A 13275-nucleotide genomic window follows, 5' to 3' on the forward strand; every position below is an offset into this window, starting at 1 on the left:
CAAAGGAGCACTGGGAAGGGGAAGACACAAAGGAAGCAGGACAGGACAGAGACACCAGACTAACAGAGTACGGAGCAGACACTGGGAAGGCTGGACTGGACGAGGAGACAAGGAAGCCTGGGAAAGGCAGAGAAGCTGAACTGGCTGGACAGAGCGGAGACTCAACAGGCAGTGCAAAGACAAAGGTGGACCTGAGTCACAGAAGCACAAATGACAGACAGGCAAGGAGCAGAGGAAGGAATCACCTTAAATACATGGAATGCTGAAGGACTTCCGGGTCACGGTCCTCCAGGATCACAGAGAGGAGATACAGAGTGCCTGAAAATCAGAAAGAGGAGCGCGCCGCAGCGGGTAAGTATGAGCGGGGGAGCGGTGGCGTTCCGGCAGCAGGCACGGCCGCAGAAGGAGTGGCCGTGACAAAAATGATGTTCCATATTATTAAGCAGGCCACAGTTTTCAAGTAACATGGGAAAGAAAAAGGATCTCTCTGCTGCCGAAAAGCATCAAATAGTGGAATGCCTTAGTCAAGGGATGAAAAAATTAGATATTTCCCGAAAACTTAAGTGAGACTAATTTTCAAACAGTCTTGTTTACTGATGAGTGTCGAGCAACCCTGGATGGTCCAGATGGATGGAGTAGTGGATGGTTGGTGGATGGCCACCATGTTCTAACAAGCCTGCAGTGGAGGAGTCATGTTTTGGGCCGGAATCATAGAGAAACAGCTGGTAGGGCCCTTTAAGGTTCCTGAAGGTGTGAAAATGACCTCTGCAAAGTATATAGAGTTTCTGACTGACAACTTTCTTCCATGGTATAAAAAGCAGAAACGTGCCTTCAGAAGCAAAATCATCTTCATGCATGACAATGCACCGTCTCGTGCTGCAAAGAATACCTCTGAGTGATTGGCTGCTATGGGCATAAAAGGAGATAAATTCATGGTGTGGCCATCATCGTCCCATGACCTCAACCCTATAGAGAACCTCTGGAGTATCATCAAGCAAAAGATCTATGAGGGTGGGAGGCAGTTCACATCAAAACAGCAGCTCTGAGAGGCTATTCTGACTTTATGCAAAGAAATACAAGCAGAAACTCTCCAAAAACTCACAAGTTTAATGGATGCAAGAATTGTGAAGGTGATATCAAAGAAGGGGTCCTATGTTAACATGTAACTTGGCCTGTTAGGATGTTTTGGAGTTAAATAGGTTTTTTGTTCAGTGAATGTGACCTCCTAATGCTGCAAATATCACAATTGAGCATTTTCAGTTCTTTAAAACATATCAAATGTTTAGAAATTCTACTGTGCCGAATAATTTGGAACAATGCATTTTGAGTTTTTATGCATTTTGGAGATTATACTGCTATCATTGGGAGGTTTCTTAAATAAAATTCCATGTATATTCTAACGAGTGATGACTTTTATTAGACTGACTGTCATTTGCACCGACCATTTAGGAAAATCAGAGAAAAATATCATTTGCATAATAATTTGGAACATGGTGTATAATGCTAGACTCATACTTCTGTACATGAAGTAGTTGTGTACATATGAGCATTGATCATAATAGTCTGGCTCTGACTCAATAACTATACAGGGAGCTTACTTGACCTGCTCTGACTGCAAAGGTCATTGTGAAGACAGAGGGAGGAGTTGAGCCATCACCTATTGTGATCGGCGGATTCTGTGTTATCATCTGTATATAGAGATGTTACCTTTCAGTGTAATCATGCCTGTGATGATAATGAGACTGCTGAAATCATTTCTTTAAATAGCAGGAAGTATAAGTCTAGTATTAGCCCAATGTGAAAATTGAAATATTTCAGAATTTTAAGTAATGTCATTAGTGAAAAAGTAATATTTTACTGACTTCTACAAGGAAAAAAGTTAACTCAAACAAGTAATATTGTCCAACCCAAATACCCTGCACTGTGATCACTATATTTAAAGCTTTTGGTAGATTATTACAGCACAGTGTTAACTCTGCTTCCACAATCATAAAACGGGCCATATATTACAATGGATTCTAATGATGACTTCATTGAGGAGCATGACCCCCTGACAAATGGTGTAATGCCTTTACACTCACCCAAATGCTGCAATGACAACTTCTTACCTATATTACATCATTTAGCACTGAATTTACTCTTTAAATGTAATTAGCCAGCATAGAAGAATATATGTAAAATATAAATTATACAGTACAAATGCCATTAAGCTGAGATAGATAAACCAGGACGCAGTTTGATGGCACTTATATAAGGATGCTTCTTACTTTTATAATGTTTATACCCAATTAAATAGAAAAATAATCCAAACACTTTGTTTTTTTTTATGCTGTATGACATTTATAACCTGTGTTTACAAGCTTGGGAGATCATTTATATGTGTTGCCTTCATTACTGAGAATGAATTTAAAGTCTCTCTGGGCCTATAGAAAAGAACTCTCCGTCCATTATGGATTATGACTTCATTGTAATTGCTCATGCACCCTGGGACCAAGCCTGAACCTCCTTTGGCATAGAGCCTCATGGTACAAAACTGCAGGCTACAATGTTTGTCCGATTTGTACCCAATCCATCAGAAAATTCCTGTCCAATTTGTACCAAATCCATCAGAAAAAAACCCTGTAAAACTACAGACATAGGTTCAGTAGATGGCAGCCATGCCTTAATGGCAGCCCTGCTATGACTAACTCTATGGCAAGCCTATTATATTTAGCCCTATGACAGCCCTATAGCATTTACCGTGAAGAAAATGGGAAAATCCAGCAAATGCAAAAGTCATAAAACTTCACATTTATTAGTAGATTTAAAATATGAAAAGGAAAAATGTTAAAAAACATAATGGTCGACGCGTTTTGAGCTAGCTCTTAATTATGACAACATACATAGGGTTAATAATTAGGCACATTTGCGATTGTCTATTCCACACCTATTTTCCATGCTATATATTTTCATAGCTCTTGTATGTTAGTTGTCATGATTAAGAGCTAGTGTAGCTCGAAACGCGTCGACCGTTATGTTTTTTTACATTTTTCCTTTTCATGTTTTAAATGTACTAATAAATGTGACGTTTTATGACTTTTGCGGTTGCTGGATTCTCCCATTTTCTTCAAGGTTCATTTACTCAGGAAACCAGTGTGAAGTCTCCGTGCACCGCACCCCTATTCCAGGAATTTCTCAACCCGGTGAGCTGATGGTTGCTCCATTGTGTTTTTCTACAACATATACCCCTATGGCAAACCTATTACTATTTAAAAATGGAGTTATATAAAAACCATGTATTTGCCCCCTAAATAATGTAATCTTTTCTCAATAAGTAAATATAATACATGACAAATAATAGAGATTTATTGGCTCTAGCATTTATTTGGGATCACAAGTTTATTTGCTTTTGTTTGCAAATCAAAAACGTATAGTATGATGAAAACTGTCTTTTTTTAATGCTGTTACTTACCTCTGATCCTACAACCATTTGATCCCTCGGGACAGTGAACATGCATTCATAAAGCTTATAATGCTGAAATAAACTAAAAAGAGAAATACGGTACATCACTATGCAAACAGAGAAGCAAAAATGGAACTCTGCTGGACAAATAAAGCTTAACATTTCCCGCATACATACTAGTTATTTCTCTCTATATATATACAATATTTATATTGGAAATTCTAAGAAATACTAAGTATACCCTCATTGAATTCTATGGTTTTACATATCAGTAAAACATTTAAAAAAAAATTGGTTCTTAAAAACGTCTTGAAATCAGGTAAAGACTATCTCAGATGAACCACAACACATGGCAAATCACAACTGTTAATATCTTTTTAAAATAAAAACTAGGAAAAAAGGCAGAAGCATCGTGAAATTAGACCTCATTCACATGTCCAGAATGTTTATTGTACGTAAAAACAAGGACTGTTCATTCATTAGTGTTTGTGATCAGTTATTCATCAGTGTTTGATAGTCCTCAGTGGTTGATACCTTTTAATGGCTAACTGAAAAGATGGTATAAGTTAGCCATTAAACGGTATCAACCACTGAGGACTCTCAAATTATAATATTTGTCTACTGGCTAACACGGTACATAGATATAAATTTTCCCTGTATCATCAGTGTTTGGTCAGATTTTACCATCAGTGTGTCATCAGTAGTGTTGAGCATTCCGATACCGCAAGTATCGGGTATCGGCCGATACTTGCGGGTATCGGAATTCCGATACCGAGATCCGATACTTTTGTGGTATCGGGTATCGGTATCTAAACAACATTAATGTAATAATGTGTAAAAGAAAGAATTAAAATAAAAAATATTGGTATACTCACCTCTCCGACGCAGCCTGGACCTCAGCGAGGGAACCGGCAGCGTTGTTTGCTTAAAATTCGCGCGTTTATTTCCTTACTTGAAGTCCCGGCTTGTGATTGGTCGCGTGCCGCCCATGTGGCCACGACGCGACCAATCACAGCAAGCCGTGACGTAATTTTAGGTCCTTCAGTATTTTAAAATTACGTTCCGGCTTTGTGATTGGTCGCGTCGCGGTCACATGGGCGACGCGACCAATCACAAGCCGTGACGTCACGGGAGGCTGGACACGCGCGCATTTTAAAATGCGCGCTTGTCCTGCCTCCCGTGACGTCCCGGCTTGTGATTGGTCGCGTCGCCCATGTGGCCGCGACGCGACCAATCACAGCAAGCCGTGACGTAATTTTAGGTCCTTCAGGATTTTAAAATTACGTTCTGGCTTGTGATTGGTCGCGACGCGATGCGACCAATCACAAGCCGTGACGTCACGGGAGGCAGGACAAGCGCGCATTTTAAAATGCGACGCGATGCGACCAATCACAAGCCAGAACGTAATTTTAAAATCCTGAAGGACCTAAAATTACGTCACGGCTTGCTGTGATTGGTCGCGTCGCGGTCACATGGGCGACGCGACCAATCACAAGCCGGGACGTCACGGGAGGCAGGACAAGCGCGCATTTTAAAATGCGCGCGTGTCCAGCCTCCCGTGACGTCACGGCTTGTGATTGGTCGCGTCGCCCATGTGACCGCGACGCGACCAATCACAAAGCCGGAACGTAATTTTAAAATACTGAAGGACCTAAAATTACGTCACGGCTTGCTGTGATTGGTCGCGTCGCGGCCACATGGGCGGCACGTGACCAATCACAAGCCGGGACTTCAAGTAAGGAAATAAACGCGCGAATTTTAAGTAAACAACGCTGCCGGTTCCCTCGCGGAGGTCCAGGCTGCGTCGGAGAGGTGAGTATAGCAATATTTTTTATTTTAATTCTTTATTTTACACATTAATATGGTTCCCAGGGCCTGAAGGAGAGTTTCCTCTCCTTCAGACCCTGGGAACCATCAGGAATACCGTCCGATACATGAGTCACATTGACTTGTATTGGTATCGGGTATCGGTATCGGATTAGATCCGATACTTTGCCGGTATCGGCCGATACTTTCCGATACCGATACTTTCAAGTATCGGACGGTATCGCTCAACACTAGTCATCAGCTGAAAGCAATAATTGAGGAGAAAGTATCAGATGACGCTCCCTCTCCCATCATTCCCCTCTGCCTCTGACATAATGGGGGCATGATCACATCACTTCCTTGCGTACCCGCTGTGTGCCACGCAGATGGCAGTGCAGCTGCTGAGACTGAAGCAGAGCCTGGAGCAGCAGGGGAACGAGGAGGAGAGGTGAGTATTGTGTGTTTTTTTCATATATATCAGTGAATTAGTACTGGTGGCCATTATACTGTAGGCCTATGGGGCTGGATTACATTCTATAGGGGGCTACATTGTATTCTATGAGGGGGTCTGCATTATATTCTATGAGGGGGCTGAATTATACTTTATGAGGGGGCTACATTATATTTTATTGGTGGCTGCATTATTTAATATGAGGGGGGCTGCATTATACTCCGAGGGGGCTACATTATGTTCTATGGGGGCTGCATTATACCCTATGAGGGGGCTACATTATATTCTATAAGGGGGCAGTATTATACACTATGAGAGGCTACATTGTATTCTATGGGGGGCTGAAATTTACTCTATGAGGGGGGGCTACATTATATTATGTGGGAGGGACTGCATTATACCATATGAGGGGGACTGCATTATACTCTATAAGGGGGCTACATTATATTCTATGGGGAGCTGCATTATACTCTATTAGGGGCAACATTATATACTGTGGGGTGGCTGGATTATACTTTATGGGGGTGGCTGCATTATGCTCTATGGAGTGGCTGCATTATGCTCTATGGGGTCTCTGTATTATGTTGTATGGGGTGGCTGCATTATGTTCTATGTCGTGGCTGCATTATACTCTGAGGGGGCAGCATTATACTGTATGGGGGTAGTATTATACTCTATCGGACTATGAACAGTGCATTATATTAAATGTACTATTTGGGACCTTTATTATACTGTATTGAGGACTAAGTGGAATGCATTATACTATATGAAGAACTATAGAGTGAATTATACTATGCTAAGTGCATTGTACTACATGGAGGACTATGGAGGTGCATTATACTATATGGAGGACTATGAGGAGTGTATAATACTATATGGAGGACTGAGGAATATTATACTATATGGAGGACTGAAGAGTGAATTTTAGTATATGGAGGACTATAAGGAGTGTATTATACTATAATAATACACTATGGAGGACTATGGGGAGTGTATTATACTATATGGAGGACCATGGGGAGTGTGTTATACTATATGGAGGACTATGGGGCGTGTAATATACTATATGGAGGACTATGAGGAGTACATTATATTATATGGAGGACTATGGGCACATTATATTATATGGAGGACTATGGGGAGAATTATATTATGTGGAGGACAATGGGGTGTATTATACCCAAACAAGCAAAATGCTGCCTATTCATCAGGTGATTAGATTGTTTACACTGGAACAAAAATCATTGTTCTCAGCAGCATATCGCCCAATGAAAACTGCAGATGTGCTGCTGATAACATTATACTGTATGGGGGTCAGATTGATCCCCTCAGCCAGTATAAAGAGGCCTGGGAACAAGCATCAAATGACTTCAATGATTTCCACCGATAAGCCTTTAAGCTAAGACCATGGAGAACATGATTTGGGTCTGTTTTTACCGTTCCCCGTCTTGTGATTGCCGTTATAATGGTGACTGCAAAAAAAAGGCCGATTTCCCATTCATTTCTCTCTCCTCTAATATGATCTAGAGTGAAATGGGGTCCCCTGAGCCTACCCGGTACCTCCGCCATCCCCGACCCACCTGCTCCTTCCCCGATCCTCCGCTTCTCCTTTCTGGAAGAAGATGGCAGGCGCATGGGCAGTCCGAGATCTGCCAGCCAGTACTCGGCAACTATAGGAGACTTTTCCTATTGGTTCATTTTGATCACTGTGATAGACCCTATCACAGTGATCAAGATAAAAAATAGTAAATCAAACCACCTTTATCATCCCCTTAGGTAAAATAATAAAATATAACATATGTATTTTTTTCATTCTTTGCAGTTAGGGTTGGGACTGGGGTTAGGGTTGGGGTTAGAGCTCGGGTTAGGGTTGTGGTTAGAGCTAGGGTTAGGGTTGGGATAGGGTTAGGGTTGAGGCTAGGGTTAGGGGTGTGTTGGGGTTAGGGTTAGGGCTGTGTTAGGGTTGGAGATAGAATTGGGGGGTTTCCACTGTTTAGGTACATTAGGGGGGTTTCCAAATGCGACATGGCACCGGCCATTGATTCCAGTCAATTTTGCATTCAAAAAGTGCTCCCTCCTTTCTGAGCCCTGCCATGTGCACAAACAGTGGCTTTTGCCCCACATACAGGGTATCGGCGTACTCAGGAGATATTGCACAACAAATTTTGTGGTCCATTTTCTGCTGATACCCTTGTGAAAATAAAAAAAGTTTGGATCTCAAGTAAATTTTTTGTGTAAAAAGTAAAATGTTCATTTTTTCCTTTCACATTATTTTAGTTTTCGTAAAGCACCTGAAGGGTTAATAAACTTCTTGAAAGTGGTTTTGAATACCTTGAGGGGAGCAGTTTTTAGAACGGTGTCACTTTTGAGTATTTTCTGGCATATTGACCCCCTGAACTCACTTCAAATGTGAGGTGGTCCCTAGAAAATTTAAAGTTGACATGTGGGAAATGTTATTTATTAACTATTTTGTGTGACACGACTCTCTGACTTAAGTGCACAAAAATTGAAAGTGTGAAAGTTGCAAAATTTGCAAAATTTTGGCCAATTTTCCGTTTTTTTTTCATAAATAAACGCAAGTCATATTGAAGAAATTTTACCACTAACATGAAGTGTAATACATCATGAAAAACAATCTCCGAATAAGTGGAATCTGCTGACGCGTTCCAGAGCTATAACCTCATAATATGATAGTGGTCAGAATTGTAAAAATTGACTTGGTCATTAAGGGGTTAATGGCCTGATCTCAGTGCATGTAAATACAACCGAAATGTTTGTATGATGGTGCAATATATTAGCATTTGGGGCCCCATTTTAAACTTTGCCCAAGGCCCCACTTTGCCTAAAACCGAGCCTGGGGCTTATTAAATAAACAATGATATAACGACACTGCGTAAGTATACTTTTAGGTTATGTGCACAAGTAGAATGGTCCACTGCGGATTTTTCCGCAGTGGATTTGATAAATCTGCAGGGCAAAAAAGCTGCGTTTTTGCTGCAGATTTATCGCGGTTTTTCTGCGGATTTCACTGCGGTTTTACAACTGCGGTTTTCTATTGGAGCAGGTGTAAAATCGCTGCAGAATCCGCAGAAAGAAGTGACATGCTGCGGAATGTAAACTGCTGCGTTTCCGCGCGTTTTTTTCTGCAACATGTGCACAGCGTTTTTGGTTTCCCCATAGGTTTACATTGTAATGTAAACTCATGGGAAACTGCTGCGGAACCGCAGCTGAGGATCCGCAGCGTTTTCCGCATCGTGTGCACATACCCTACGGAACTAACTACACAGCATTTTGTTGTGGGTTATTTTTTGTGGATTTGATACAGAAATTTTACAGCAATCCAACCAGTGAGCATTTACCCAAGGGCTGGTTTCACACATCCTTTTTTAACATATAAAAAAAAAAAAACGGATCAATTTTCATTAGTGTTTTTCGTCCTGTTTCTGGTCTTTGTGTTTGCCTTTATCATCAATGTTTCAGCCTTTAGATCGTTTTTTGGACCATAGAAAGAAATATTTAGGAAAGGAAAAAAATTGCTAAAAATTGTGCAAATTACAGTCTAAAAAAATGATGATCGTGTTCTTCATGAACACTGAGAGAACTATACAGTGGTACAGTTCTCTCTCCACCACACCAACACTGATCACTCCGATCAGAGCAGGGCAGGAGAGAAAGCGACTAAGAGCTACACATCACTAAGGCTGCATGGATACTGTAGGCCATAACTAGCTGATGGACTGTCCAGGTAATGTGATCAATCACATGCCCGGCAGGAAATTTAAATGTGGTAGTGTATATATATATATATATATATATATATATATATATATATATATATATATATATATATATATATATATATCCTATGGTTGAAGCAGAGGGTAATCATACCGTTTGGCGAATTATGGGGTCATCTTATAGTTTGGGGGGCTGTGGGGGCATTATACTGTATGGGTGGCTGTAAGGTATCAGAACGTGTGTGAGAGCCATAATATTGTGTGTGTGTGGGGGGGAAGGGCTGCGGATGCCATGATACTGTATGGGTGGGTTATGGGGGAATCATACTGTGTGAGGTACTATGGAGGCATCATACTGGGGTGGGTTCCTGAGGGCATCATATTGTGGGGGAAGCTGTTGATTAAGGTACAAGAGATGAAAAACAGGAGCAGGACGGTTAACCGTTTTTTACAAACATTATATAGTTATGATTAGCTGCTACTGATAAGAATACATATTATAATTATTATTATTATTTATTTATATAGCACCATTGAGTCCATTCCATAATAAGCTCTATCATAACATGTTTTAGAAGTAGCAGCGGCTTAACACACTTAATTCTGTTCAATAATAAGCAGAATAGTACAAATTTTAATAATATTAATATTGAATAGAATTAGTTTCAGCCTATTGGTTTGGCCATCCATAAGAGTCACAGTTTCTCAGTAGGCAACTCGGGAACAATAATTGCCCCGACTTGCCATAGACAATAATGGGTACGTGTTCAATCCAAGAAAATTAGATGTGTGGAAGGGGCCTAATAGTAAAAATCATTCCTTATTGTACTGACGTTAGCTAAGGGCCATATTTTCCGCTTTGGAAACATCCAAAGTTCACTGCAATCTCTGATGTGGTCTTCTTCACCCATTGCATTGTAATAGGAGTGTGGAGGAAACCTTGAAGAAACCAGAGACGGCCATTGTTTTGAAACCTACAGTACATTGTGAATGTTGTAAAATCGACACACAATTGTGCTGTAATGTTACATAGTTACATAGTTATTAAGGTTGAAGGAAGACTTTAAGTCCATCTAGTTCAACCCATAGCCTAACCTAACATGCCCTAACATGTTGATCCAGGGGAAGGCAAAAAAAACCCATGGGGTAAGAGTAAGCTCCACCATGGGGAAAAAAATTCCTTCCTGACCCCACATACGGCAATCAGACTAGTTCCCTGGATCAACGCCTTATCAAGGAATCTAGTGTATATACCCTGTAACATTATACTTTTCCAGAAAGGCATCCAGTCCCCTCTTAAATTTAAGTAATGAATCACTCATTACAACATCATACGGCAGAGAGTTCCATAGTCTCACTGCTCTTACAGTAAAGAATCCGCGTCTGTTATTATGCTTAAACCTTCTTTCCTCCAGACGTAGAGGATGTCCCCTTGTCCCTGTCACCGGTCTATGATTAAAAAGATCATCAGAAAGGTTTTTGTACTGTCCCCTCATATATTTATACATTAACATAAGATCACCCCTTAGCCTTCGTTTTTCCAAACTAAATAGCCCCAAGTGTAATAACCTATCTTGGTATTGCAGACCCCCCAGTCTTCTAATAACCTTGGTCGCTCTTCTCTGCACCCGCTCTAGTTCAGCTATGTCTTTCTTGTACACCGGAGACCAGAACTGTGCACAGTATTCTAAGTGTGGTCGCACTAGTGACTTGTATAGAGGTAAAATTATGTTCTCCCCATGAGCATCTATGCCTCTTTTAATGCATCCCATTATTTTATTTGCCTTTGTAGCAGCTGCCTGACACTGGCCACTGAATATGAGTTTGTCATCCACCCATACACCTAGGTCCTTTTCATTGACAGTTTTACCCAGAGTTTTAGAATTAAGCACATAGTTATACATCTTATTACTTCTACCCAAGTGCATGACCTTACATTTATCCCCATTAAAGCTCATTTGCCATTTATCAGCCCAAGCTTCTAGTTTACATAAATCATCCTGCAATATAAAATTGTCCTCCTCTGTATTGATTACCCTGCAGAGTTTAGTGTCATCTGCAAATATTGAAATTCTACTCTGAATGCCCCCTACAAGGTCATTAATAAATATGTTAAAAAGAAGAGGGCCCAATACTGACCCCTGTGGTACCCCACTACTAACCGCGACCCAGTCCGAGTGTGCTCCATTAATAACCACCCTTTGTTTCCTATCCCTGAGCCAGCTCTCAACCCACTTGCACATATTTTCCCCTATCCCCATTATTCTCATTTTATGTATCAACCCTTTGTGTGGCACCATATCAAAAGCTTTTGAAAAGTCCATATACACTACATCTACTGGGTTCCCTTGGTCCAGTCCGGAACTTACCTCTTCATAGAAGCTGATCAAATTAGTCTGACATGAATGGTCCCTAGTAAACCCGTGCTGATACTGGGTCATGAGGTTATTCCTCTTCAGATACTCCAGTATAGCATCCCTTAGAATGCCCTCCAGGATTTTACCCACAGTAGAGGTTAAACTTACTGGCCTATAATTTCCGAGTTCAGTTTTTGTCCCCTTTTTGAATATTGGCACCATATTTGCTATACGCCAGTCCTGTGGTACAGACCCTGTTATTATGGACTCTTTAAAGATTAAAAATAACGGTCTATCAATGACTGTACTTAGTTTCTGCAGTACTTGGGGGTGTATCCCATCCGGGCCCGGAGATTTGTCAATTTTTGTGATTTTTAGACGCCGCCGTACTTCCTGCTGGGTTAAGCAGGTAACATTTAATTGGGAATTTTTATCACTAGTCATATTGGCTGCCATGGGATTTTCTTGTGTAAATACTGATGAAAAAAAGTCATTTAGCATATTGGCTTTTTCCTCATCCTCATCCACCATTTCACCCAGACTATTTTTAAGGGGGCCAACACTATCATTTTTTAGTTTCTTACTATTTATGTAGTTAAAGAATATTTTGGGGTTATTTTTGCTCTCTCTGGCAATGAGTCTGTCTGTTTCAATCTTTGCTGCCTTGATTTGCTTTGTGGAGACTTCCAGTGCAATTTGTTAGAACATTTTAGATGAAAAATATCTCCATTAACAATGCAGCTAATTTATTACTGTTAGATACTGACTCAAAGAAAGTCATATTTTTTCTCACACACTGCAGCAAAATAGGTTTTACAAAAAAGGAGCTGTAAAAAATATAGAGGAGATTTATGTAAAAGGCCATTTTTCTGTCCCACTTTAAACATTTGACGATGACGCTGATGATATCATATGAACTTTTAGCGAGGTGTTTATCTAGTAAGAATCGTCAGGTTCCTATAAATCACTCCACTTGGTCTGTATTTTATCACTGCTGCCACAACCAGTTCATTAAAACAATGAAATAAAATATTATTGCTCATTATCACGTAGGATGTTCATTGGAGTGAAAATCTTCCGATTTTTCATGTACTTTGGACAGGACAATAAAGGACTAAAGGCATAAAAAATATTTTTTGTAACTTTTTTTTAAAAAAAAACTTTACTGCACATTTCTAGAACCTGACCCATAAATCTAAGGGTATGTGTCCACGTTCAGGATTGCATCAGGATTTGGTCAGGATTTTTCATCAGTTTTTGTAAGCCAAAACCAGGAGTGGAACAATTAGAGGAAGAGTATAACAGAAACATATGCACCACTTCTGCATTTATCACCCCAACCAGGAGTGGAGCAATTAGAGGAAAAGTATAATAGAAACATATGCCCCACTTTTGCATTTATCACCCACTCCTGGTTTTGGCTTACAAATACTGCTGAAAAATCCTGACCAAATCCTGATGCAATCCTGAACGTGGACACAT

The 13275-nt window shown here is 40.4% G+C and overlaps 1 protein-coding gene across 4 annotated transcripts in view; it reads right to left on the minus strand.

Moving 5' to 3' along the window:
* CABCOCO1 (ciliary associated calcium binding coiled-coil 1) overlaps window positions 1-13275 on the minus strand; it is a 209160-nt gene that overhangs the window by 118400 nt on the left and 77485 nt on the right. For all 4 annotated transcript variants that reach the window (XM_077258779.1, XM_077258780.1, XM_077258781.1 and 1 more), the window contains exon 5: window positions 3452-3524. In XM_077258779.1, the coding sequence (XP_077114894.1) occupies window positions 3452-3524 (73 nt within the window). The remainder of the gene's footprint in view (window positions 1-3451; window positions 3525-13275) is intronic.

The sequence above is a fragment of the Ranitomeya variabilis genome, chromosome 4, assembly GCF_051348905.1.
Source record: "Ranitomeya variabilis isolate aRanVar5 chromosome 4, aRanVar5.hap1, whole genome shotgun sequence".
NCBI classification, from domain to species: domain Eukaryota; kingdom Metazoa; phylum Chordata; class Amphibia; order Anura; family Dendrobatidae; genus Ranitomeya; species Ranitomeya variabilis.